We start from the raw sequence: 23,927 nt of genomic DNA on the forward strand, positions 1-23,927 counted from the left end.
AAGATATCTAAGACTAAGTAGAATATAAGAATTTATTTATATAGAAAAATTTGTGAAATCATAGGGGATCGTACCAATATTTATTATAAAATTCATGTCAAAATACTTTAAACGTCAAACGCTGAGCGAAAGCACAGATACAAAGTAGCGCTGGAAACTTTACAGGGCGAATCGATAGGAAGAGGAAAGCGGTAAGAAGAACGAAAACGCGCGCTTTATATCGCACTTTACAGTTCTTCAACTAAACAACTAATTGTTTCAAATATTACCGCGAACGAATTTTAATCGCAAAGAGTGGCTGTAGATGGCGCTGATTGTCGGCGGCATGAATTGAATGGACGCGAGAAACTCAAGCGTCTGCAGCGCTATAGCCACCTCTCCCTGGGGCGCATCCTGCGCATGCGTTGCACGTTTATTATCTTCTTTCTGTTCAAGTGCCATTTCATTGCATGCAGTGCAGTCTATAAAACAGAATGCGTTCTCGGTGGATCTCGAGTTTCCTATCACTTATCGTCATTCGTAGCGTATAAACATAACAGCACGCGGTCATTAACTTACAAATTGTTTACGTGTCGTCCGACACATGGGAAACCGTTGATATCGTGCACGAAATGCCAGTTTTCGTCTAATAAAAAACACGATCGAGCCATTGTTAGCGTCGTAGTCGAGGGTTTTCGGAGTCGAATAATTTGTTGAGCGATAACGCGCGAGCAAAAATGTCATGCAGCTACGCGGACGGTCTCTCGCAGTACGAAAACAAAGGAGTGCTGGGCCTGGAAGAGGTAAAAACCGTTTATTCACCATCGCCCGTTTGGCGGGAGTCGGCCATCCGCGACGATTTCCAATCGTTCGCCCACCCGATGTGTGAAAACTTAACTATCGCCTTTTTTTTATTTCCTTCTCTTTCCTTCCTTTTTTTTTATAGAGATACGACAGCGTTGAGGCGTTGCGACTGAAGTGCGGCCTTCTAGCCGATTGGATACAGGCGGCACGGCACGTAGTCGTTCACACCGGCGCCGGCATCAGCACTGCTGCGGGCATTCCGGATTTTCGGTGATTATCATTTGTAATTTTTCGCTCGAATCCCCACCCTACTTCTAACTACTTTCATCCCCTCTCCCCGAGCAGCTCCCGATCGGCTCTCCCGTAATTCCGATTCTCTGCTTATGCGTTCGAAAGCGCCACTGGGCCAATTCTTTTAAATTAATCGAGCGGGAATAACGGAAGCGGCGAAGAAACAGCCCGAAATATTTCCTTTCGAATCGACGCGTCCACCATTGTTGCGTGCGACAATGCCTCACCGTGATCTATCCCAAAACGCTGATTAACTTATGAAATCGAGCAGAAACCATCGAATTAACTCAAGTTTTCTGAAATAAATGCAGAGATAGAATGATAGCTAATAATTCTAATAATTATCTTTTTTTTTTATTTTACGAAAAAATTATGAATTAATTTTTTAAATAAATAATTATTCTTTTATCCTATATATAGTACGTAATGTAATTATATTACTTTATGTTGTGTGTGTGTGTGCGCGCGCGCGCGTGTGTGTTATATGTAACACACATATGTAACATGTTACATACACACATACATATATGTTTTATATATATATATATACACACACATAACATATGCCATTTTTTATAATTTAAATACATTATCTTTTCTATCATAAGTAAAAAATTATGAATTTTATGATAAATAATAATTTAATTGAAATTAACGTTCAATTATATTTTTTATTTTTTATATATCTATTATGTTTTGTTTCTTTTTATGTTATATTTCATATATGAGTCGCACACAAGCCCTACTAATTAACTCCATAAATTGGAAAGTAGGAAGAGATGATGATACAACATTATCTTTTAATATATATTTTAGAATTTATTGTTATTATCATGTTATCTCTCTGATAAATTAACTTGTGAAAATAGGTCATCTACTTTTTGAAAAATGATTAATAATCTACTTAGATAATGAAATTGAAAAATTGACAAAAAATAAAGTTGATCAGTTTGGCTTTTGAGAGACTCATATATATATATATATATATATTGAATATTTCTAATAATTTCCATATACTATGTATATGGTTTCTTAGAGGTACAAACGGAGTATGGACATTAGAGCAAAAAGGTTTGAAACCTACAATGAACATTTCTTTTGACGAAGCAATTCCTACAAAAACACATATGGCATTGAAAAAATTAGTAGATGCTAGTGAGTACAATTATGATAATACAGAGCAATTATATACTTTCATTTCATAGAAAATTTCTGATCAATATTACTTTTCCTCCAGAAAAAGTTAAATTTATTATAAGTCAAAATATTGATGGCTTGCATCTTCGCTCAGGAGTACAGAGACAGTACCTTGCAGAATTGCATGGAAATATGTTTACCGAACAATGTGATAAATGTGGAAGGTTGGTATTCTTTTCCCAAAAATTACATTGTACAATTACAAATTTGCAAAATATTATATTTTATTTCTTTCATTTGTTAATGTTCATCTAGGCAATTTATTCGGAATTTTGCAACTAAAAGCGTAGGAAAAAAGTCCCTGGACACTGTATGTAGATCTGAGCAAATTGGTGGTCGTCCGTGCCGTGGACGCATGCACGACACCATCCTCGATTGGGAACACAACTTGCCAGACAGTGATCTATCTTTATCTGACTTACACTCTAGGTAAATCGGCAAAGTCCTCTAATGAAATAAAAGATATTAATTTTTTTTATATTGCATCATATCACAGAGATAAGTCTCGAGGCACTGTGCAAAAGTTTTTAAACAGGCAATAAGAATATTGTAATAAAGTGAACGTACTTTGTAATATAATTTAATGTGAAAAATTTGGTATTTTTTGCGAACAGATAAAAGGAAGATTGCCTAACAGTTGATGTATTAAAAAGATTTGTAAAAACGATTCGTTGATCTGAAAAATCCTATTTTGATATCTCAGGTTTTAGTTAAGAATTATTTACGACAATTATTTGGTTTGATAATGCTATTGTGGAAAAATGTATTTAATAAAAGTATATACGTTTACAGTGTCGCGGATTTAAGTATATGTCTTGGGACGACACTTCAAATTATCCCGAGCGGTAATTTACCTCTGTACACCAAAAAATACGGAGGTCGTCTTGTTATATGTAATCTACAATCCACAAAACATGTAAGACAACTTTTTATCTTTAAACTACTAACAAAGTCTTTACTCTAAACTTTGAATAATTAACCTGTTACTAATTTAATGATATATTTGTGTAAATTACTATAGCATACTGTGGTCAGTATACTCGTTTGAGTAAAAAATTAACATAATTAAAAAAACAAAGGATATTATTTTAGGACAAAAAGGCAGACTTAATTATCAATGGCAATGTTGACGAAATAATGATCAGCGTTATGAAAAAGTTAGGACTAGAGATACCCGAGTACGAAAGTACAATGGATCCTACGCGTAATTCTGACACAACGTCCAAAGAAATGGACTGGACGATACCAACGAGCAGAATAAAAGAAATGAACGTGTTGTACAAAAAGGTGTGCAAACCGATGAGAAGGAAACGGAAGACCTTCATGTACGAGCGGGAAAGAACTGATACGAAACGAGAGACGAAAACGAAGAAGCAAGCGTTCATGATGAAACAGGATATAAAAGCAGAGGATACGATGAACACAGCGAATCAGGTTTGCAACAACGCGGTAGTTCCAGAGGATATAAGCAATAACGCGGTGAAAATCGAGGACGAGATAAAAGACATAGAACAGTTCGACTTCACCGCGAACAACATGACTCAGCCAGATCCTGGGTTGGAAGTGAACGACATACTGTAGCATGATTTAAGCAGGTGGTGATCCAGCGACCTAATACTCCTATTAATCTTCAGTCTTTGTTAAATTTATTTACGAGTGCATATAGAATGGATGTTATCTGTATGTGAAGAATGCCTAAAAAAAAGTGCTATTGATTTGTTTATACGAAAACGACAAAAGAAAACAAAAAAAAAAGTAAGAAAAAAGTAAAAGTATAAGTTTATTAACCGGTAAACCGCTTTTATCGTCAAGTCAGAAAGCGCTGCAATACGTGTAAATATGTGTAGTAGTACTTTCATAATCGCTTCCATGTTCTGTCCGCTTTTTCATTACTAGTAGTTCTCTTCTTAATCAGAGAAAATCAAGAGTTTTTCCAAGTGATCTAATGTGTATCATACTCTACTGACATACACGTATATGCATGCACACCATGTTTTTCTCCATTACGATACATTAAATGTTAAGTACGTAAGATGATTTATTTAGAATCGTTTGTAAGGTGTTGAACAGAGATTTTGTAGTACAGCGTCGATCATGAGATGATCTTTCTTCAAACGGATCTTGAAATGATCGTAAAGAGCGCAGCTATAACGTGTTACGTTCAAGTGCGTTTAATTCGTATATCTATATATATTATAGGTATAATACTGTTCGTGTTTTCCACAGAAAATGAAAAGAAACATGACCAAAAAAATCTTCCATACACGAAGCGATTATCGGAAGATCCGCAGATGTTTTAAAATTGCACCGGAATAATAGTAAATACTCGTTGCTACTTTGAACGTTTAAGATTGAAATCTTTTAATAGAAAGCTCCATACGAGCCTCGGTGTTGTTTGATCGAATCTAATAGTTAAGTGTCTCTTGTTAAACGCACATACGTTTGTATAATCGTGATAGAACGACTAAAAGCGTTTTGTAGGTAAAGAATGAAACGGATAATGGGACCGCGAATGTTACTCCCTCGACAATATGTCTCCCGAGCGAGTTTAGAAGCGGAAGTGCAAAAATTTGAAAGAAAGAGAGAGAGAGAGAGAGAGATAAATAAAGTATGGAAATGCAAGCGAGTCTTTCTTATATCGGCATTCGACGCTATTTTGTCGATAGCGTTTTATAGTAGAACGCAGATTAGTGAAATGTGTAATATTTATATGTAAATAGTGATATATATGCTTGGTTGCTCCTAATAATTTATTACTTTAATTGATATTATTTACTGGACGTTACTATTAGTGAAATATTATAGCATTCGACGGGAAATAAAATTGTGGAAAGGGATTTTTGTATGATCACTATTTCCTATTCTATTTTTGATAATTTGGGAATTAAAATAAGGAAAAGGAAATGTTTAATTTTTCATCTTGATATGGTATATTCTTATTCATAAGCAAAGTTTAAACAAGGATACAAGATAATCATATACTTACACGTGCGCTACAATAATTACTTTATAGCATAATTCATTTTAAACGAATTAAGAAAAAACATCACTCCAAAGATTTAAATACATTTCGCCTCTTTAATAAATAGATCTTTTTCGTTTACATATTTTATATTTTTTTTGCGTAGACTTCACCGTCACGTTGCGCTGCGCTACATCGACGTGGAAATATTTTTGAGATCTGAAACAGCGTCTCCCGTTCTTTTTATGTCAACTAGTCCTTTTTTGCACTAGCGTTTTTCTTTTTTATTGTTTCAAACATTTTCCAAATAATATTGAATTCATATACATACATGAGATTACGTGAAACCGCATGTTCAAAAACATTAACGATGCAAATCGTTTCGTCAATAACATTATATAAAATAAAATTAAAATTAACAGATAATAATTCTTTTTGAGGAATTGTTTTATATTATATCTTTGAATGTATTAAAAGATTTTTCTTATATTAACAAAGAAACACCGATTCAGAGTAAATTACTAGGGCTGTTTTCCGTGACTACAAAGCATAAAAGCTAACGTTACGTTTTGATTTTCGTAATATTAATAAAAAAAATATTCCGATATTTTGTAATAAATATACATTATTGTAATAATTATACAAGCTTTCACAGATTCTTTTATCGATAATTTATGCTTCGAGCATAGATATTAACATTTTCAATATCTCTATATTTACACATTTATAGTTTATATATCTGCATATATATACTTAGGAATTTGTTAATTCCCATTGGACACATCTATGTTTAAATCGTAACCGTTGACATCCTTAACCTTAACATTAGCATAGCGGTTATCCCATTTATATTTAGTCGAATAGGGGATTCCTTGAAATTCGACGTCACGAGTTGCTACGTATCAATAGTCAAAGCAGAGAAGTCTTCTTTTTTATACATGTACTGCGCGAACGAAATTATCGATGGATCTTAAGATTTTTCCATCGAGATCTATAATTTACGGAATAAAATTTTCAAACTATACACGTTCCACGCAATACATATATAACATATGTGTCGAAGAAGAATCTAAGTGCTATTGACGGAACTTGAAAGGAAACGGAAAACACCCCGAATAAGTTTGCAAACGGCCGACTTTCGACGAGCGCAGACATCGATTCGCAAGCAGCCTTTCTCGCTAAAGAAGGATAAATACGGTGAGCTTTAAGAAGGGAAAGAGAAAGAGATAAAAGTGAAGATTGATAAGAAAGGAAGAGGAAGATGATGAAAAAGAAGTATAAACCTGCATGTTTATACATTCACGAATGTATGCATAAAAGAGATCATATAATGAATGACAAAAGGCAAGAATGGAAAATTATATCAGAAGCAGAACACCGCGGAAAGAAAATAGGAGAGGAAGAAGGAAAGAAGTAATACGATTAGAAGATACAAATGTTTTATCGATTGGTTCGACTTGTATTTCTGGCGTCCACCGAGAAGGCCGATAACCGACATCAGAAGCCGACTATTTGGTATAATTGCATTTTTTTTAAACATTGTCCTCTCGGTTCCTAGGGGACTCGACGAACGAGGACTACGCACGATACGACGTGGGACATAGACCTACCGAAATTTTTAGTTAGACTATCTATGTACAGTAATCATTTATCCGACGGAATAGAAATCGATATTACATATATATATTTATTTATTTATATAATTATATACGATAAACTTTCTTTTCTATATTGCTCTACTTGCATATTATTGAATCGCGTTCTTCGACTTGCATGACGTCTACCGAGAAGAACGTATGCTATCTTACCGACTGGGCTTCGCGGTCCGGACTCTACGATCAATAAATCGAACGCGACTTTTCAATCTCTTTCGGTTGTCTCAGTTTTCGATTCGCGTTTCGAGACACCTTTTCCTTCAGCAAAAAACAAGTACATTGCTGACAAGGAAAACTTTCCATTTAGTGAATCTCGGTTTTAGGTACGTGACAAACAATAAATAGAAGTACGTATTATATGGCTAACTTAATTCGTTGTGTAAAATGTATCTTTGGGTTTTAGTACGGCTCGCTCGATTAATGAAGAGAAAGTCACCGATTAAATATATGCTCCGTGACATTCTCTTGTTCCATTCCTGACCAGGGCCATAAATCTTTTGTTTTGACACGACTTTGTATTGACAAAGCTTAATCGTGCCCTTTTAATATACAACGCTAGCTCTTAGAGAAACGTGTAAGCTTATTGGAAACGTGTGATTCACACGTATTTGTGGTTATAATATGTACATAATAGAGAGAGATACGCGGAAATATTTTAGCCCATGTTTCGTGTGGGCGCGAGAGATTAGAAGAAAGAGAAGATAGAAAAAAAAGAGGAAAGTAGGTACTTAATTGACGCGAATATAAGCGAAAGTGGCTTTGCGTTGTTTTTGTCAATTCTCTTTTTTGTTTTTGTCATTTCTCTTGACTCGAACAAAGCATGACAATTTGATGAAATTTTATTGAAATAGGCCCTTAATTCGCTTATGTTGTTAAAAATCATCGAAATTCACCCACAATATAATCATAGATTTAATTTCATGTAATTTGAAAGGTATATTTTTATCGACATCGATGACGTCAGTTACAGTTTAAAAATATCATCAAACAATTCACGTTTGTTAAAGGAAAAAGAAACTTACTAACGTCAAATTATAAAAATGTGTGAAATTAAGATAAAAGGTCTTGTGTTTATTAAATTTCTTCTTCTGGAACACGATGAATATTTTGTAAGATGATATTTTAAACAGTCAGTCTGATGTTCAATAAAAATAACCAATAATAGAGAGTGCGTTTATTTGAAAAGATGTCCAATTCACTCGAATTATCTGGAAATCTTATGAAACCATCGATGTATCGAGTGAATTGTAACATATGTAAGAAATGACTACAATACTTTTGTAGTCACGCAAAAATGAATTACTACAATAAGTATTGCTATATAAAAAACATTGATATATTGTTGTATTTCTTAATTTTTTCAACAAATTTTTGTTAATTAAATTAACTATCAAGTAAATAACAATTAAAAAGGGCTAAAAGAAAATCAAAACTCAATTTTTAACAATATTTATCAATTTATCATACTTATTAACACGCATGCACACTTTTGTTTCTCAAATAAGTACCTACTTACACTATCTCTATTATACAAAGATCAACTTATCGATTGACTTTCATACACGTAAATGGGGGAGGAACCTAAGGCACGATCGTGAAATGTCCAAAAAAAGCAACAGCTGATTCTACTTCACTCATGGCTACGCTTTACTCCTAATAACTTGGCGGCGTCATCAGCGGATGCCTGTAGTACTCTGTCGATGAAACTCTTGTCTCTTATTCCCAGCAGGTTCGAGATCAAATCATTATCCGTGCTCTCTGCATCTGGATTTGCGTTTGATGGAATACTGGCCAATTTTCCTGTCAGAGTGGTTAATTTCTCGTATGGATTGAATCTTATTAATCCACTCGGGGCTGCATCACCGGTCGCGACTGGAGTAACAGTTGGTAAAGAGATTCTGTCTTGAATACGGGAATTCGCGTTGTTGGCCGTCACCAGAATTTGTTGCTGCTGTTGACTTCGTGGTGTGATCGTAGGTGGCTGTGCAGGTGAATTTTCTTCATCTCCGCTTGTACCAACATACATGGTAGAATCAATGGACTCGTGCTTCTTTCTGTGCCGCAGCATACTATGTTTCAAGGTGAATCTCCTGCAGCATATATCGCAGGAGAAAGGTCGTTCTCCGGTGTGTGTTCTCATATGGCGCCGTAGATCCTCTGCAGACCAGAACCGCCTCATACAGAATGCACATACAACCTGGAAGTAATAAGAAATTAATTATTTTAGTTGCAGTTCGCATGTTTGGTTAATCAGTCATCTGTTACAAAGTAACGCTACTTGCAATAGACTTGATACAGAGCGTAAGTTAACCATAGATAGACTTGATCTTAGGTAAAGTAGTTCTATCTACGAATGATATTCACAACTTATTTACGCTCTGTATAAGTCTTTCTTAAAAAGGTAGAGACGTTCTTACCTTCCTGTTACTATAGTCTGGGAAACGTCCCCGTTTTTCTTCTCCGTCGCTGGTATGATGTTGCGGCGGTGGTTGTTGTTGGTCTTCAACCGCGTCGATGTCCATGTCCAGTGCCCCTTTCGCCACTAACATTTCGTAGGATTTTTTGTGGTTCATTTTGATGTGTTCGAGGCAGTCGTGTCGTTCTGCGAAACCACAATCGCACAAGTGGCACTTAAAAGGCACATCACTGGGCCCAGGTGATGATCTCGGTGAAGGTCTCCTTGACCTAGCTGTTTCGTTGGCCAATTGTGAAGCGCTAGAATTCGATTTGGTAAGTCCTGGCATCGAAGAAGTTTCTATCCCTTCAGACACGCTCGAAGACTGACTATCATAATCAGTTTGTTCGTTATTCGGCTTTGGACACTCCTGTGGACTGGTTTGAGGTTCACTGGATGGAGTGTCCGATCTGGTCTTCATCTTCCGAGCGTGTTTAGTGGAACGATGTTTTTTTAGGTTACCCAACGTTGAAAATGTTGAGCTGGGACACTGATTGCATTTGTAGGGTCTTTCAGGAACGTTCCTCATGGAGAACGAGTTACTATTGCTGATGACCGCTTGAGAATCTGGAGAAGAAGAGTTCCTAACTCTACGCATCTTGTTCGGATTTGCTTTATGTTTTCGGAGCAAATGACGGTCACAGTTGGATTTCGTTGTGAATAGCAACGAACAGTGAACGCATTGATAAGGTTTCTGTCCAGTGTGTGTCAAAATATGTCGTCTGAGAGACGAGGTCCATGGAAATGGTCGTTCACAGTATGGACAGATTACTCTGTTCGGGGCCATTGAATATGCAGATTTCTTCTTTTTTTTCTTCTTTTTCTTTTTTTTCTTCGACGCGTTCGTCGAATGTGATGAATTTACAGAGTCGGATTTCTCATCACTGCCAGAATTATTGCAATCACTGTTCGATGCTACTAGACCTTCTTCATCGCTTAAATACTGGGGTTGAAACTGCTGGTATTGTTGGGAGGCATTGTCTAACAGTTCTGACACGCTAGCGAGATCAGGTGCTCCATCCTCCATCTTCTCGCTGTTCATATTAACTGATTCCGTTTTGATCACTCTGTCAGGATTCTTTTCAACTGAATTTTCCGTCACAGTAGCCTTCTCCGTGTCAGATTTTTTCTGTTGTTCAGTAACAGTTTGTTTGTTCTTCTCCAGCTCAACATTTGTCTCGTTTGGGCCATCGTCTGAACATTCCATGGCTTCTTCTTTCACTACAGTTTCTTTAGTAGATTCTGTGGCTTCCAATTGTCCTCTCAACAGACTCTTCTCCTTTTGATCCTGAGATTCTTGATTTTCTTTCTCCTGTGGCCCTTCGTCTATGACCAGTTCTTCTTCAGAGTCATTGTCTTCCATTTTGTTTGCCTTTAATTGCTGTGCCAGGATAGCGTACTTCACATGGTCGGAGATAGAATGCCTCGTAAATTCCGGATTCGTTGACTGTTCCACTTTTGGCAGGATATTGTTGTACGATTGACTGCCTTGAGAAGTTGCCTGTCCAAGGTTTTGAATCAGCGTAGGATGGCTGGAAGGTGGTCTTCCCCTTGTCGAGTGACCTCCTCTGGGTCGCTGGCTCCAGTGCTGAGGATGTTGTTGTTTAATGTGCCTTTCCATATTGCTCCTCAAGGTAAATCTCGCTGAGCAATGTTCACAGGTAAAAGGCCTCTCAGTTCTGTACCTTCGTTGCTTTTGTTTAGGCATCAGGACTCCATTTTTGATCACCATCTTCACAGAATTGGACGAGGGGAGATTGTCTGATTTATCGCGGGTTGTTAGACTCTTGTTGGCCATCTTAGAAGATATTAATTTGGCATATTCACTTTGGTCGGTTGTTGAATGAGACTGGGAATTCATGTCTCTGTTTTGAGAAAAGGTGGTAAATCCCGCGCTACCTATAGGTGGCTCCACCAAAGTACCTCCACTTGTCAACTGTAGACCTCTGACCAATTCCTTCTGTAATCTTTCCTTCATAGAGAAATCCTGGCCAAAGACATGAGGATTGAACATGTACGGTGGCAATATTCCAGCTCCTACGCTACCAGGGAATGTACCGAAGTTTCTGTAGATTGCGTTAGCGTACAGAGCTTCCAGAGATGTAGGTTGAGAGCTACCCTGGCCAGCCTTCAACAAAGCCTCGGTCAACAATAATTGACTGGTAGCACTGTACAAATCTTTTTGGTTTTTTCCAAAATGTTCGTGAGCCGCGGCGAAGTTATCGTCCTCCTTCTCCTTCGACTTCTTGCTGAGATCCAGTACGTCCATGGAAAGGTCCAACGGACCGTCTTCGCCTATGTTTTCCGATATGTTGAGACCTTTCTTTAAATTCATAGGACTAGCTTGTATTCTTTGGTGCGAATCTGTTTTGGTTTCTGTGACTAGAGATACGCTACCCTCGGACGATCTCGACTCCAAATCGTCGTCCAACTTCGAATAATCCGATTTGGCATCTTGACCAGGTTTTGTCTCCTCGGAATTCCTTTGGGTCAGCTCCAAAGGCTGACCATGTCTTGAAAACGCATCATTTTTTTCAAAGTGGCTAGTGCTGTATATCGACATCGAGGAATTTTGCAGCTTCGCCTCTTCTATTATTCTGATCTCACCTCTTACCTCCATAGAAACCGGAGGATAATGCATTTGCGCCTGGTGGTGAAGATCTTCGCGTTCTTGCGGATATACCAGGCTCTTCCTCACTTCATCCTTCAAAACTCTGGGTGAGTTTCCACGTTCCACGTTCTCGTTCGTAGAATCTTCATTTGGATGATAGATGAGAACGCTCTTAATGTCTTCTCTTGTCAATTTTCCATGTCGGTTTCGTACATGGCGCTCACAATTTGCTTTAGTTGTGAAAGCGTAATTGCAGAGAGAGCATTCGTAAGGTCTGTCGCCATTGTGAGACCTCAGATGCCTCACCAGAGTCGCTTTATCAGTGCTGGTATAAGGGCACATATTACAAGGATATGGCATGCCAGGTCCCACGCCCATGTGCGCCCTGTTGTGACCTTTTAGGGCTCTTAGATTAGGAAATATCGAGGAACAGAGCCTGCAAGGGAACTCCCCTTTCAATTTCATTTTTCTGAACTCTGCAGAAAACGCGTCTTGAGCTTCCTCCTCGTGGTACTCTGTGCAATACGTACTTGAACTACCAGAAGAGTTTACACTGGTATTAAATTTGATGTTGTTCTCGGGTGTGCTGGTGTCTGATCGAAAATTCTGTAAGATAGGTCCAGAGGTGACAGATATGATACTCTGGATATCGGCAAGATCTTTGCCTTCCTTCGCTTCCCTCAAAGCAGCCTTGTTTTGAAGATCCAAGCCAGCGAAGAAATCGTCTCTTCTCGATTGGCTATCGTCGGTTGTTCTGCTTTGCAAATTCATCGTGCCGCAGTCAGTTTCGTGGGCGTCCAACGCGGATCTACAAGGGAATGCTCGCAGACATTTGGAGCATTGGAATTTGGCTACCTCGCCAGAAGCTGGCCGGTGAAGCGATTGTTCGCAGACAGCTCTAGCTATTGCTGGGAACTTATCGGACGAGAAATCAACGAACGTTAAATCGTTGAAACCTACTATCGAGTTTCTCAGATTTCTCGTGGTATTTCCCAACGAGTGTTCCGCGAAATGTATCATGAACCGATGCAGATTCAGTACTCTGTGGTTTTTGAACGACAAGTTGCACGTGTCGCATTTCGCGGGGAATTCCGGATGACTTCGTTCCAGATGCGATTCTAAGATGGCGCCAGTGGCAAAATCCTGTCGCCCGCATACTGGACAATTGTAAACGTTCTGGTTGTCGTCCGATCTCGATTTCATCTCGCTTCTCGAGCTATTTAGAAGAATCTTGTGCCTCTTTTGTGTTTCGCTGTCGCTCGCATAGTTAGGATACTTTCTCTTTCCAGTTAACGACGAGGTCTGTTCCTCGTCCCGTTTGTCCCCGATATTTGGCGAGTTTCTTTTTGTGATCTCGTTGTTGTTGTATTCCTCGAGATGTCGCTGCCTGGATGATTTGTCCGAGTCGCTGCTACCCTCGGAGTCGGTACAGCTGTTAGGCGAGGCGCCTCTGTGCGCTGTCCTCAAATGCCTGTTCATATTGCCGTTCGTGGTGAACGCCATCTCACAGTACTTGCATTTGAACGGCCGTTCCCCGGAGTGCACCAACACATGTCTGTCGAGGGAACTTGCAGAGCTCAGCACCTTATTGCACACGCCGCAGCAATAGTCATCCTCGCCGCTACAGTCTGTGCTGCGAGGCGAATTATGGCCGCGTAGGTGGTTCGTTAACTCCCTGGAGGTGGGCAAAACGGTCGAACAAGCTGGACATGGGTGTGCGCTTTCTGGTAGTTCAACCTGCAGAAACAAGTACGGAGACTGTTAAACGAGTTTGATTCTCGAATAGTAAATAAAATAATATACAGCGGAGTATTTAAAGATAATTAATAGCTATACACGTTAGGTGACAAGTTATGGTGATAGATGGCGACAACGGAGTTTGTTAAATAGGTACTTTTATATTACTTGACTGGACTACTTTTATGCAATTTGAACTTACACTAGATGGTGAGGATGCAGCATCAGCTGGTGCTTCGTTCTCATTTTCCTGGGTGGGTCCGTTCTTAACAGTAACTGAAACATAAAGGAAAATCACTGTAAGACAGTTGCAATCTATATTAATATCTTGATACTTGATTTAAAGTCGAGACAACGTTGTCTATACCCTTCTATATTGTTCAAATTTTCTTTAGAACTTATATATCCTAACCTATTGTCTTATTATCCTAACTACAGTATCAATCCTTTGATATCTGATATCGATACATTTTTAGGCTTACGAAGTGATAATCTTTCTGCGTAAAAAAACAAAATAAATAAATTCCATCGAGATATTGGCTTTTAAGATGTCGATGATACATTTGTCTTCGTCGATTTATCATTACTTTCACATCGTTCATTCATACAACGATTCTAATATAACTATATTAGATAGGATTATTTTCCAAAATATATCGAATAGGAGAAGTTTCTTCTACGAGACAAAGATCATCGCTGTACTTGAAAGTAGGTTAGAATTTTCAGCTGTTCTATACGCGTAACTAACCGATAGCAATTTCATCTGGCTTGATAATGGGTTATTGTTTGTAAATTTTTTAAATTGTAGCAAGCGAGCGATACGATCGCGTCATAGAAATAGACGCGAACCACGCGCGTCTTCCGGAAGCTGATAGAACGACCGCAAAGAACGCCTCGAGGCTGCTACGATGACACTTATCAGCTACTTGAACCACAATCGTCCTTATTTACTAAGTCTTTTCTATTCTGCAGGCTACCGTTGGAGCAAACTTCCGAGAACGATATGATGTCGAAAATAATGTCCAGTATCGTTACAAAAATATTACAACATCGATACGACGTTCATATAGATGTCAATTTCGTAGCCGCTAAGTGTCTCGTCGTTTGAAATTATCGATTGTGTGATTTGTTAAAAATCGACGATAATTCAGTTATTATTATTTCCGAACTCTTATTACGATTTGCGTTATATCGATAAACTTCAGATATTATTACTCGATGAAATATCTGAAAGCGACGACATTCGGAGATTATATTATTAGACGTGTCTGAAGCGTATCGTTAAGTTACCTGAAACGTTGAAGGGTTCTGTTATATCGACTGACGTAACTAGAAATTTTATCTGCGTATCGAAACAATTCGAATGACCTAACAGCGAGATCAGTGTACACGTAATTATTTGCGATAAAGATCATTTGTATCATCACGATCGTTCAGCGAAATCGACTTGTCCTAATTCGAATCCACGAAACCGCAACCACGAAAATTCACTGGGAACCGCAAACGAAACCGATGAGAAGCAAACATTGGATGAAACAAACTAAGAGCAACTCGTCTCGAAGTATCAATCGGTAATCTTATAAAGAACGAATGCAGAACTACGCTGGAATGGAAGAACTACGCTGCGATTGCGATATACGAATAAACAACGGTGAAATATGAGGAAATAGCGCGTTCGAGAGCTTTTGAAAATAAAAATTCCAGTAGCGCAAACGAACGTGATCTTGTACGATCGGCTTTATCTCGCTCGAGCGTTCTCTTTTCATCCGACAAGAAAGCAGATTAAGAGCGGCAACGACAACGTCGTGCGTCGTCGATTCGAGCCGTAACACGATACAGGCGAAACATCTTTGCTCTGTTATCGACGATCAATGGTTAGATCGACTCTAACATTACCGAGAAGACTGAAGATTTCGTAGATGTTTTTTAACCTCATATTTCCTCTCCTGTGCAGTTTCGTCGTTCGTCGTTGTATAAGCGGAGATCGTCGATCGTAGAAATACGTTTTCGTTGGCCAGAGAAGGAAGAATGTGAAAAAAGCAGAAAGAGTATGAAGAAAAAGTTAAGACGAATAAACCTGTGATAAAAGCTCAGTAGAAATACCGAACGATCTTCTATCGTTCTCTTATCTATATATCTGAGTAATATTTAAGTGCAATATTATCGCTATTTTAATCTATGAAATATTCAAAGTTTCCATTATGTCAAATCTCGTTACAACGTTACACGCTCAAGAAGAAAAGTGTAACGCTATCAAAATGATCTTGCAACACGTGTGTTCGATATACAGTTAATCTTTGCTTTTAATTCTACGAATTGAATAATTCATTCGAGCTTCTTTGCCATTTAATCGTCTTGCACAGACCTAAATGTAATTTTACCGCGATCATGTTGATGCGTTCTGCGGCAAATTGAAATATGCAAGAATGTATATGCACGCTAGATAAACAGACTATATATTTCAAATGAGATTCTCTGTTTCGTTCATAATTATATTCGTAATTACAAAACGAGTACACAAACGTAATTACCGTACATATGTATCTAGATATAAACATTTCTAACTATGATAGTACTTCATAGTTACCTACAATTAATAAAAATACAACATTTCTACCAACATTTCTGCCAATGTATAAATATATAATTATATAACTAAATGTAAATATAATTATATCTCTAAGTATAACAAATTGCCATCGGAATTTCCATCCCTGAAACTTCTCGTCGTAAACGTGTACTGCACCTGTAAACAATTCCAAATCGTTTCAAGCGTCTGATTTTAATAAGATAACGAGCCTATAGAAACCTAGCGGACAAATTGCTGGCACAAGAACAGGCCCGGTCTTCGTCGATTCGATGGCAGGACGAGAGGAACAGGTGCGATTAAAGCCGGTCTCACACGCCTGGCATTCCGCTGACAAACGCGTCGGCCAGGTGACTCGATTCATGCGCGTAAATCACGCGGGCCAAACGGGTTTTCGGCCAGTTTAACTCTACTCCGATTTAACTTGCGGTTTGCGTCCACGTTTAGCGGACAGGTTGGCGTTTAAGCGCGCGAATAAATTCGACACGAATGATGTACGTGGACGACCGCCACGACCTAACCTCCACTCGTTTCTCGTTTCGTCGCGTTTAAAGCTTCGTCCACAAGAGCGAGCACTGTGCGCACGATAGGGCCACCATAAGTCAAACACCGGTGAAAATCGCTTAATGTGATCAAACGAGACGATTCAACGTAGGCGATGAAAGATTCGTTGATCGAAACGATGTGATGGAGGATAGAAAAAAGAAAGAAAAAAAGTATATAGGATGATTCTTTGATCGATCGTTTAGTGCGAATACCTCGGTAATATTCTATTAGGTTGGCAACTAAGTGATTGCGGATTTTGTCATTAGGTTGTATTGTCACTTAGTTGCCAACCTAATAAATTTCGATCGATCGCGATTTGACTGTAGTTTTGAAACAGGTTTAGCCGAGGAATAAGTCGAGGAAGAACAATTCACGAAATAAAGTGGAAATAACGTGGTGACGAGGCGACAAAGCTCGATGATCTACATATATTGGATATATATTTTGATATTGCGTTTCTGGGATAATCGCGTTTGAAATATGCTGTTGCATTTTGCGCTCGAAAAGCCACAGTATCGATATATGTCAGAAGCATCGTGTAAGTCGTTATTTTTATTAGTTGGTTGGTATCGTCATAGTTTGTATAAATGTCAGTTTGAATTTGTCTATGTATGTAATTGGGTGAGGATCATAACGTTACGATTTTAAACGCGATTTCGATGTGAATTTGAATGAATTCGACATCGAAATTTGAACATTCATTTTATGTGGTAGTATAATATTTAATAATATTATATTTCCGATCTTCGAATTTGTATTAGGTTGTCCGTAAAGTTTCTTTCGTTTTGTAAGGAAATAATAGACTCACGATGTTTTTTGTTTTACATTAGTTTATTGAATTATACACGAACGTAATAGAAATAGAAGTGGATCATACGTATTTCAATAAAATAATATAAAACAGAAATTCTTGTTCATCTATTATCATCTTATGAAACGAAACAAACTTGTCGGATAACCTAATACATAAATAGGTAGACAATATTTGAATGTTTGAATTGAAGTCGAAGTATCTGTACTTTTCAGTTACTTCAATCTCTCCATTTAAATGAGAAATGATTTAAACGATTGAAATATTTCAGCACGAACCTGAATTTTCTGCATCGGCAAACGCTTGGATATAACGTTGGCTTGTGAATATTTCGATATAAATCCGAGCACGTAACACGATTTCGCATAGTCGAAGATAAATGTCGATTCGAATTTGAGGATTCTTTAAAAGATATTTTTATTGAAGAAGTTACTTTTTACCAAGCAACGTACGAGTGGTAAATATTCAGTGGAAATACGAGATGTAAAGTTGGCAAATAGAAATGATATGTTTTCAGTTCTTAGAAGATGTTCATATTTTGTAAAAATTATTGAAGAGCATTTGAAACGCAGGTGATCGATTCTTCAAGTTCAAGATTATCTATTTGATGGCGCCAGATACCTATGTAAGTATAGGAAATGTTTAAAGGGTAACAACGTGCTCGCAAAAGCCTGCCTGATAACTTGTTGCTGCAAAGTAAATAAACATTTATCTAGCTGGCAAATGAAAAAACCTACTTATCTTTTGCGCAAGCGTGACTACCTTCTTATCTGGATTTCGAGAAATTTCGTTTTTTAAGTATTATCTCGAATGATATGTTACAGTCGACCGACACCTCGCATCCAGCCGATCAACGTTGAAAAATCAAGTCCACGTTGAAAGATTAACTTCAAATTGATCGATAACAGATTATACGTTTAATCGATAAGCCAACAAAAATTTCGCCACCGCTAAACATCGAAGCCTGAAAGAAGCGCAAAAATTGGCAATTTCAGACGTGAACATTTTCAGTCTGCAATTTGTTACGTTCGGTTGAAATCACGCATAGTTACGTATTGGGTTGTCCGAAAAGTTTTTTTCCTTTCGTAAGGGAATAACAGACGCACGATGCTTTCTGTTTTATATTAATTTATTGAATTATGCACGAACGTAACAATAGAAATAGAACGAAATGATTATATGTAATTCAATAAAATAATATAAAATAGAGATACGAATCTTAGAATATTTAAGTTTCTTTGTAAAATTGCGATTTAGCTTCTATGTACGTGTGCAGTAGTAGTAGTAGTGTATTTGATTTATTTTTTAGTTTTTATAAGGAAGAGAACTTGGCTCAGGCACATACGTAAATATTTAATATTTTTTCAGCCCAATGATTCAGGCCAAATACTCGCAAAATGCTAAAAGACGATCGGAAACTGCAGGAAATGGTAAAAAGCGAGGAAAGTGCGACGAGGAGTCACATGAAACGAGAGAAGACAACGCGAACGATCAGGTGGCCGCTAACTCTGTTTAGGAATTCGAGTGAAAAATTTCACGTAGTTGCAACTGTCCGATATTGAAAATTGGAAGAGATTAGAAAATAATATAAATCAGTTGACTGTCCGCTATAAATATCGGTGGCGTATGAAATCGAGGAGAGACACGGAGCAGGCGAGTCTGGTGAAATTCGGAACAGATCCGTCCGTCCTGACAAGTGGAAATCCAGCTGCTTTCCATTTCTAACGATCGCCGATCGGAGACCAATGGTTACGAGGCTCTGTCAACCACGAAAACCGATTTCTATTTTCTTCCCCGGCCACTTCCACCTGTCGATCGAAACTTACGACACTTTCGACCATCGACGATTTCTAACAGCAAAGATAAAAAAAGTTCCATTTAATTTAAGTTTCGTTCATTTTGGGAAGTTTCTTCTTACGAAGAAAGAATTTTCTTTTACAGATATGAAGAAGAAGAAGAAGAGAAGAGGCGTGGAACGTTTCTTCCAGTCGCAGCGTAGAAGATCGATAAGGTTTCTTCTTCTTTTAATCGTCGCGCTTCGATGAATGACAATATTTTTTCGATTACGTTCGCGTTGTTGTTGATTCAGCAGAGTTCAGAGAAACGTACGCCATGGTTAGAAACGATGACAACGCTCCTACGTCGATTATGTCGAACAGAACTTCTGCAAAGTGTCTTCGACCAAAGATTCCATTATTCTCGACGATTCTCCGAAACGATCGTTCTCTTCGATGGAAATAAATCGTTTCGTAATTTTCGTTTATTCGAATTCGATCAGTTTGTCGATCCGTTCGGATCACTGTAATCTTCAGTTTCCGTAGACCGAACTCGCGAGAGAAAAATCTATGTAAACGGAAACAAGTAAACGTGTTCGATAATAAAAATTGGCGGCAAATTTACAATGTTCAAAAATTGTATAATATATTACGAAGAGAAGGAAGTTGTTTGTCGAGAGATCAGTGCGAAGATATTTTTTACGAGATCGTTCGTCAGATTTTCTACGATTTTCGATCGAGAATGATGTTTCGTTATCGACACTTGTTTCTCGAAGTTATCAGAGATTCCGATCGTTGGACGCGGAAACGATCGAGAGAGCGAAAATTGAAAATGATCGAAGAAAAATGTTGACGGGTGACGAAACGATGTTGTGAAATCGATTTATGAACGTTGCCGGTTTATTAAAGAAATATTTAGGAATATTGACCGCTGATCGGCCTTCGGTCACGAAATCTGATTTGTGTTACGTATTCGTCGAACCGGAAGTATTCTTCGAATCGTATATTCGATCGAAGAATCAAATCGAATTGAAAACACTTTTGGTAATTGTTGAACAAATACGAATGACACAGGTTTTCATTGATAATTTCAAATTTCGTGCCAAGTGAAAGAAATTCAATCTCGCCGTGTTCGAATTTTGTCAATATTTTTCATACTAAACAGCGTTCTTCGTTCCATAGAGAAATTTCATTCAAAATAAAAGATTACTCAAAAATCGAATAATTTCCTCAAACTTGCCAACGAAAATCAAAATTGTTAACAACGTTGCTCTATTTGTGCAACCTTCAAGTCTGCCATCAAGTTCTAATTTAGGTACTCGTACTTTGGATGTTCGGTTGCCAATGTACGGTAACGCGAATCCATATTTTCATCGCAACCATAATTTCTAAAAAATGTTCACCTAACCTCAACTGTAGGAAAATCATCCCTTTCTATCATCGTTAGATCGAATTTCATCCAATAACCTGTCATCATCCGGTCAAAGAAAACAGAGATTTCTAAAAACTGTTCACCTAACCTCAACTGTAGATAAATCATCCCCACCATTGTCAAACTGCATCCAATAAACTGTCATCGTTCGGTTAAATAAAGCAAGATTTCTAAGAAAAAGTTCACCTAACCTCGACTATACAAAGTAGATAAACCATCTCTATCATTATTATATATATTAATGTTCACCTAACCTCACCTATAAGTCGCTGTTTGCTATCTTTATTAACGTGAAATCCAGCCAGCGCCAAACTAAAAATAGGGCAGAAGAAACAAAATAAAACGTTTAGAAGATATCGCAAATGAACAAAAATTCGCTTGTAGCCAATTCCTTTCGGTTGTCAATCTCGGCATCGAGATGTTTCTCGAATAATTTTTCAGCGGTAAGATACAAAACGGTATAGCGTACGTATCGCCATTGAGCAGAAAGGGTCTTTCTTTAAGGGCCGTGCGCCACGCCCTGTATCCGCAATGCACCCCCTGCGAGAGAGTTCATGTTGCAGGGAGTCGTGGAAAAGGGAGCAGTGTCAGTCCATCGAGGGCGTACATGCGCACTTCCGCCAACCGGCGCCTCCTACGAATCATAGTGATGCTGCGCTGAAGCATTGGTGGGGGAGATGCCCGCCATTGGCCGCTTCTCATCTGTCCAGAGCTTTTATCTCGTTCCCCTCTCCTTCGCTCCACTAACTTCCCTCTCTCTGCTACGCGTCCCCTTTTCTCCTCGTTTCTCTATCTCTCGCTCGTATTTCAGAACGTTTTCCCTCTCTCTCTCTCTCTCTCTCTCTCTCTCTCTCTCTCTCTCTCTCTCTCTGTTTCGTTACATATATACATATTTTTTCTTTTTCTCTCCTTCGTTATATACATATGCCTGTCGTGATATTTACTTGCCTTCCTGAAAGGCGAGTTTTTAAACGCTGGGATTCAAAAAGGTTCTTTTACCCGATAGATTTGAAAAAGAAGGCAATGAACTCGACGTTTCCGTAGCTTGTCAATGGCCTCTGCACCATCCTTCCTAGGTGAAATTTCTTGCTTCGAGACCGAATCATGTCGAGGGATGCTGTGTGGAGACTTTGGAATTTTTTGAGGTTATGAGTTTACGTAGCATCTATCTATATCGCTGTTGCGTTTCTTTTAGGTTGCTTGATTTATTGTCCTTGCCTTTTGGATCGGTGTCGTGATTAAACCTAACCTTAAAACTTTTACCTCAATTTCATGCTGCGATACTGATCGTCGAAAAAATCGACGCCGATGTAGTCGCGTGATGCTGAATCGGCGGTAGGAATTTTTATTTCCTTTCTATCAAGCTTCGTGAATCACGAAGTAAAGAGATTTATGACGACGAACATAACGAACAAAGTTCCACGTATTTCATCCGGGGAATGTTTTGCTTTGCTGTTAGCTTGTTACTACTTTCAACGGCAATAGTATACGTATATACAAGACTAGGCTAAAAAAACAATGTACATATTACTTAGAACAGTCGCTATCAAGACTAACCTCAAATCGTCAGTCCGCGGGTTTTTCTGCATCTACGACAAACTGAAAAATGCAAACATATATATAACATGCACGTCGTAACAAAAACTATATGAAACACCCGAAATTACACGTAACGTGTAAAATATAAGAACCATATAAAAATCTGAAATCCATTAGAATAGTCAACATGTCGGGCAATGCTCTATCTAGGTTATATTTTCTCAATCATCTTGCCGAAGATACGAATCTGAGCATAGATATCCGCAGTCTGTTTATTATTATACACCTAGCATTACCATAACGTTAGACATTAACGTTCCTGTATATAGAACATTGCCAGGACATTTTATATTTTTCCACACGAATAAACTTTTATACGATGTAATTCCTACACGACGTACATATAAATTCACTTTACGCATATTTCCACCTTTTCCTCGGTTCTCTATGCTCTCATCTTCCTCTACCTCCCCCCTCCCCCCACCATTCGTTTTCTTCACTCGTCTCGTCTCTTCGAGCGAGTAGCTCGTCGTCGTCGTCGTCATCGTTGTCGTCCAGGCTCGCTCTTTCCCTAGCTCTCCTCTCGCTCTCCTCTCTCTATCGTTCCCCCCACTCACCCCCTACGTCCCCGCTCTCTTCACGCTCGGATACACCCACGCAGCACCACGCAGGAGAAGCAAAGATGGCGGTCGGTTAGTGTGTTTCGAGAGTCGTAGCCCTGACAACCTTGGACTTACCCAGCCGTAACACCCTGCCACCCTCTATGCGCTCTGGGTGACACATACGCTCTCTTTCTCTCCCATCTTTTTCCTTTCTAGTACTCTTTCGTTTCTCTCTGTGGTATACGAGCCCCCACGGAAGTCATAGTCGATCGATCTCACTTTTGGATGAGCTTTCCAATTTCATTACGCAGGCGATTTTAATTCCAAATTGCGAGTAACATTTCATTTAAAACTGGCAGGTTGTTCGATCACGGGAAATTGGGTATCGTAGCGACAGTTTTATTTTGCGCTTTGGTCATTTCGGTATTCGTGGGATACAACGTGTTTTTAAATGTCCACGTATTAAATGCTTTACTTTCCATCGTGTTTCCGTTAACGTCTATTCGTCGTGGAAATTCGGTATATCCAGATTCTCAAAGTTTTTAACTCATTTGCGACGTTGGATGTTAGCAATGTTATAACTTGTTTGGACTTCCAGAGTTCCCAGTTTTAGGGATTTTCGTATCAGTTCTAGGGAATTTTATGGTATGCACAGGCACGTGGTTAAGTCGAAAATTGAACAATCGTTTCTCGCCACAGTTTTCTTCACGGTTCAAATTTCCAACATTAGATACGTGCAAGAATTTCCGCTACAGGTAAAAGTTTCCTAAATTTCGATACAAAATTCCAGAGACCATTCCGACGAGTCTAGTTATTTCAAAGTTTAACATTCTTTCTGATTCTCGCGGTTCCCAATGTATATTTCTTAGCTTCCAATCTTCTTCTAATTTCTAACCTAAGACGAGGCAAAATTCCTATTGGCCATTTATTCTGAATCGCAGCTG

General features: G+C 38.4%; 2 protein-coding genes across 2 annotated transcripts in view; one reads left to right on the plus strand and one right to left on the minus strand.

Annotated features, from left to right (window-relative positions):
- The first annotated feature begins 456 nt into the window (after nucleotides 1-456).
- On the plus strand, nucleotides 457-5,108 carry LOC126865147 (NAD-dependent protein deacetylase Sirt6). Its single transcript, XM_050617317.1, has 7 exons — nucleotides 457-782; nucleotides 926-1,053; nucleotides 2,111-2,229; nucleotides 2,312-2,435; nucleotides 2,527-2,700; nucleotides 3,064-3,187; nucleotides 3,364-5,108. Exons 1-7 carry the CDS (start codon nucleotides 717-719, stop codon nucleotides 3,850-3,852), a joined length of 1,224 nt encoding a protein of 407 aa, XP_050473274.1. The 5' UTR covers nucleotides 457-716; the 3' UTR covers nucleotides 3,853-5,108.
- Nucleotides 3,938-23,927, minus strand: part of LOC126865130 (ras-responsive element-binding protein 1) — a 35,649-nt gene continuing 15,659 nt past the window's right edge. Inside the window, exons 2-4 of the mRNA XM_050617277.1 lie at nucleotides 13,894-13,967; nucleotides 9,306-13,691; nucleotides 3,938-9,085 (exon numbers count right to left, since the gene is read on the minus strand). Coding sequence (XP_050473234.1) covers nucleotides 8,519-9,085; nucleotides 9,306-13,691; nucleotides 13,894-13,967 — 5,027 coding nt within the window. The 3' untranslated portion in view covers nucleotides 3,938-8,518. The remainder of the gene's footprint in view (nucleotides 9,086-9,305; nucleotides 13,692-13,893; nucleotides 13,968-23,927) is intronic.

This window comes from Bombus huntii, chromosome 4, assembly GCF_024542735.1.
Source record: "Bombus huntii isolate Logan2020A chromosome 4, iyBomHunt1.1, whole genome shotgun sequence".
Taxonomy (NCBI): Eukaryota; Metazoa; Arthropoda; class Insecta; order Hymenoptera; family Apidae; genus Bombus; species Bombus huntii.

Coding starts and splice junctions, on each gene's coding strand:
- LOC126865147 (XM_050617317.1), top strand. CDS start 717: ATGTCATGCAGCTACGCGGACGGTCTCTCGCAGTACGAAAACAAAGGA. Junction 2,230..2,311: donor GAAAAAATTAGTAGATGCTA/GTGAGTACAATT, acceptor CTTTTCCTCCAG/AAAAAGTTAAATTTATTATA. Junction 3,188..3,363: donor ATCTACAATCCACAAAACAT/GTAAGACAACTT, acceptor ATATTATTTTAG/GACAAAAAGGCAGACTTAAT.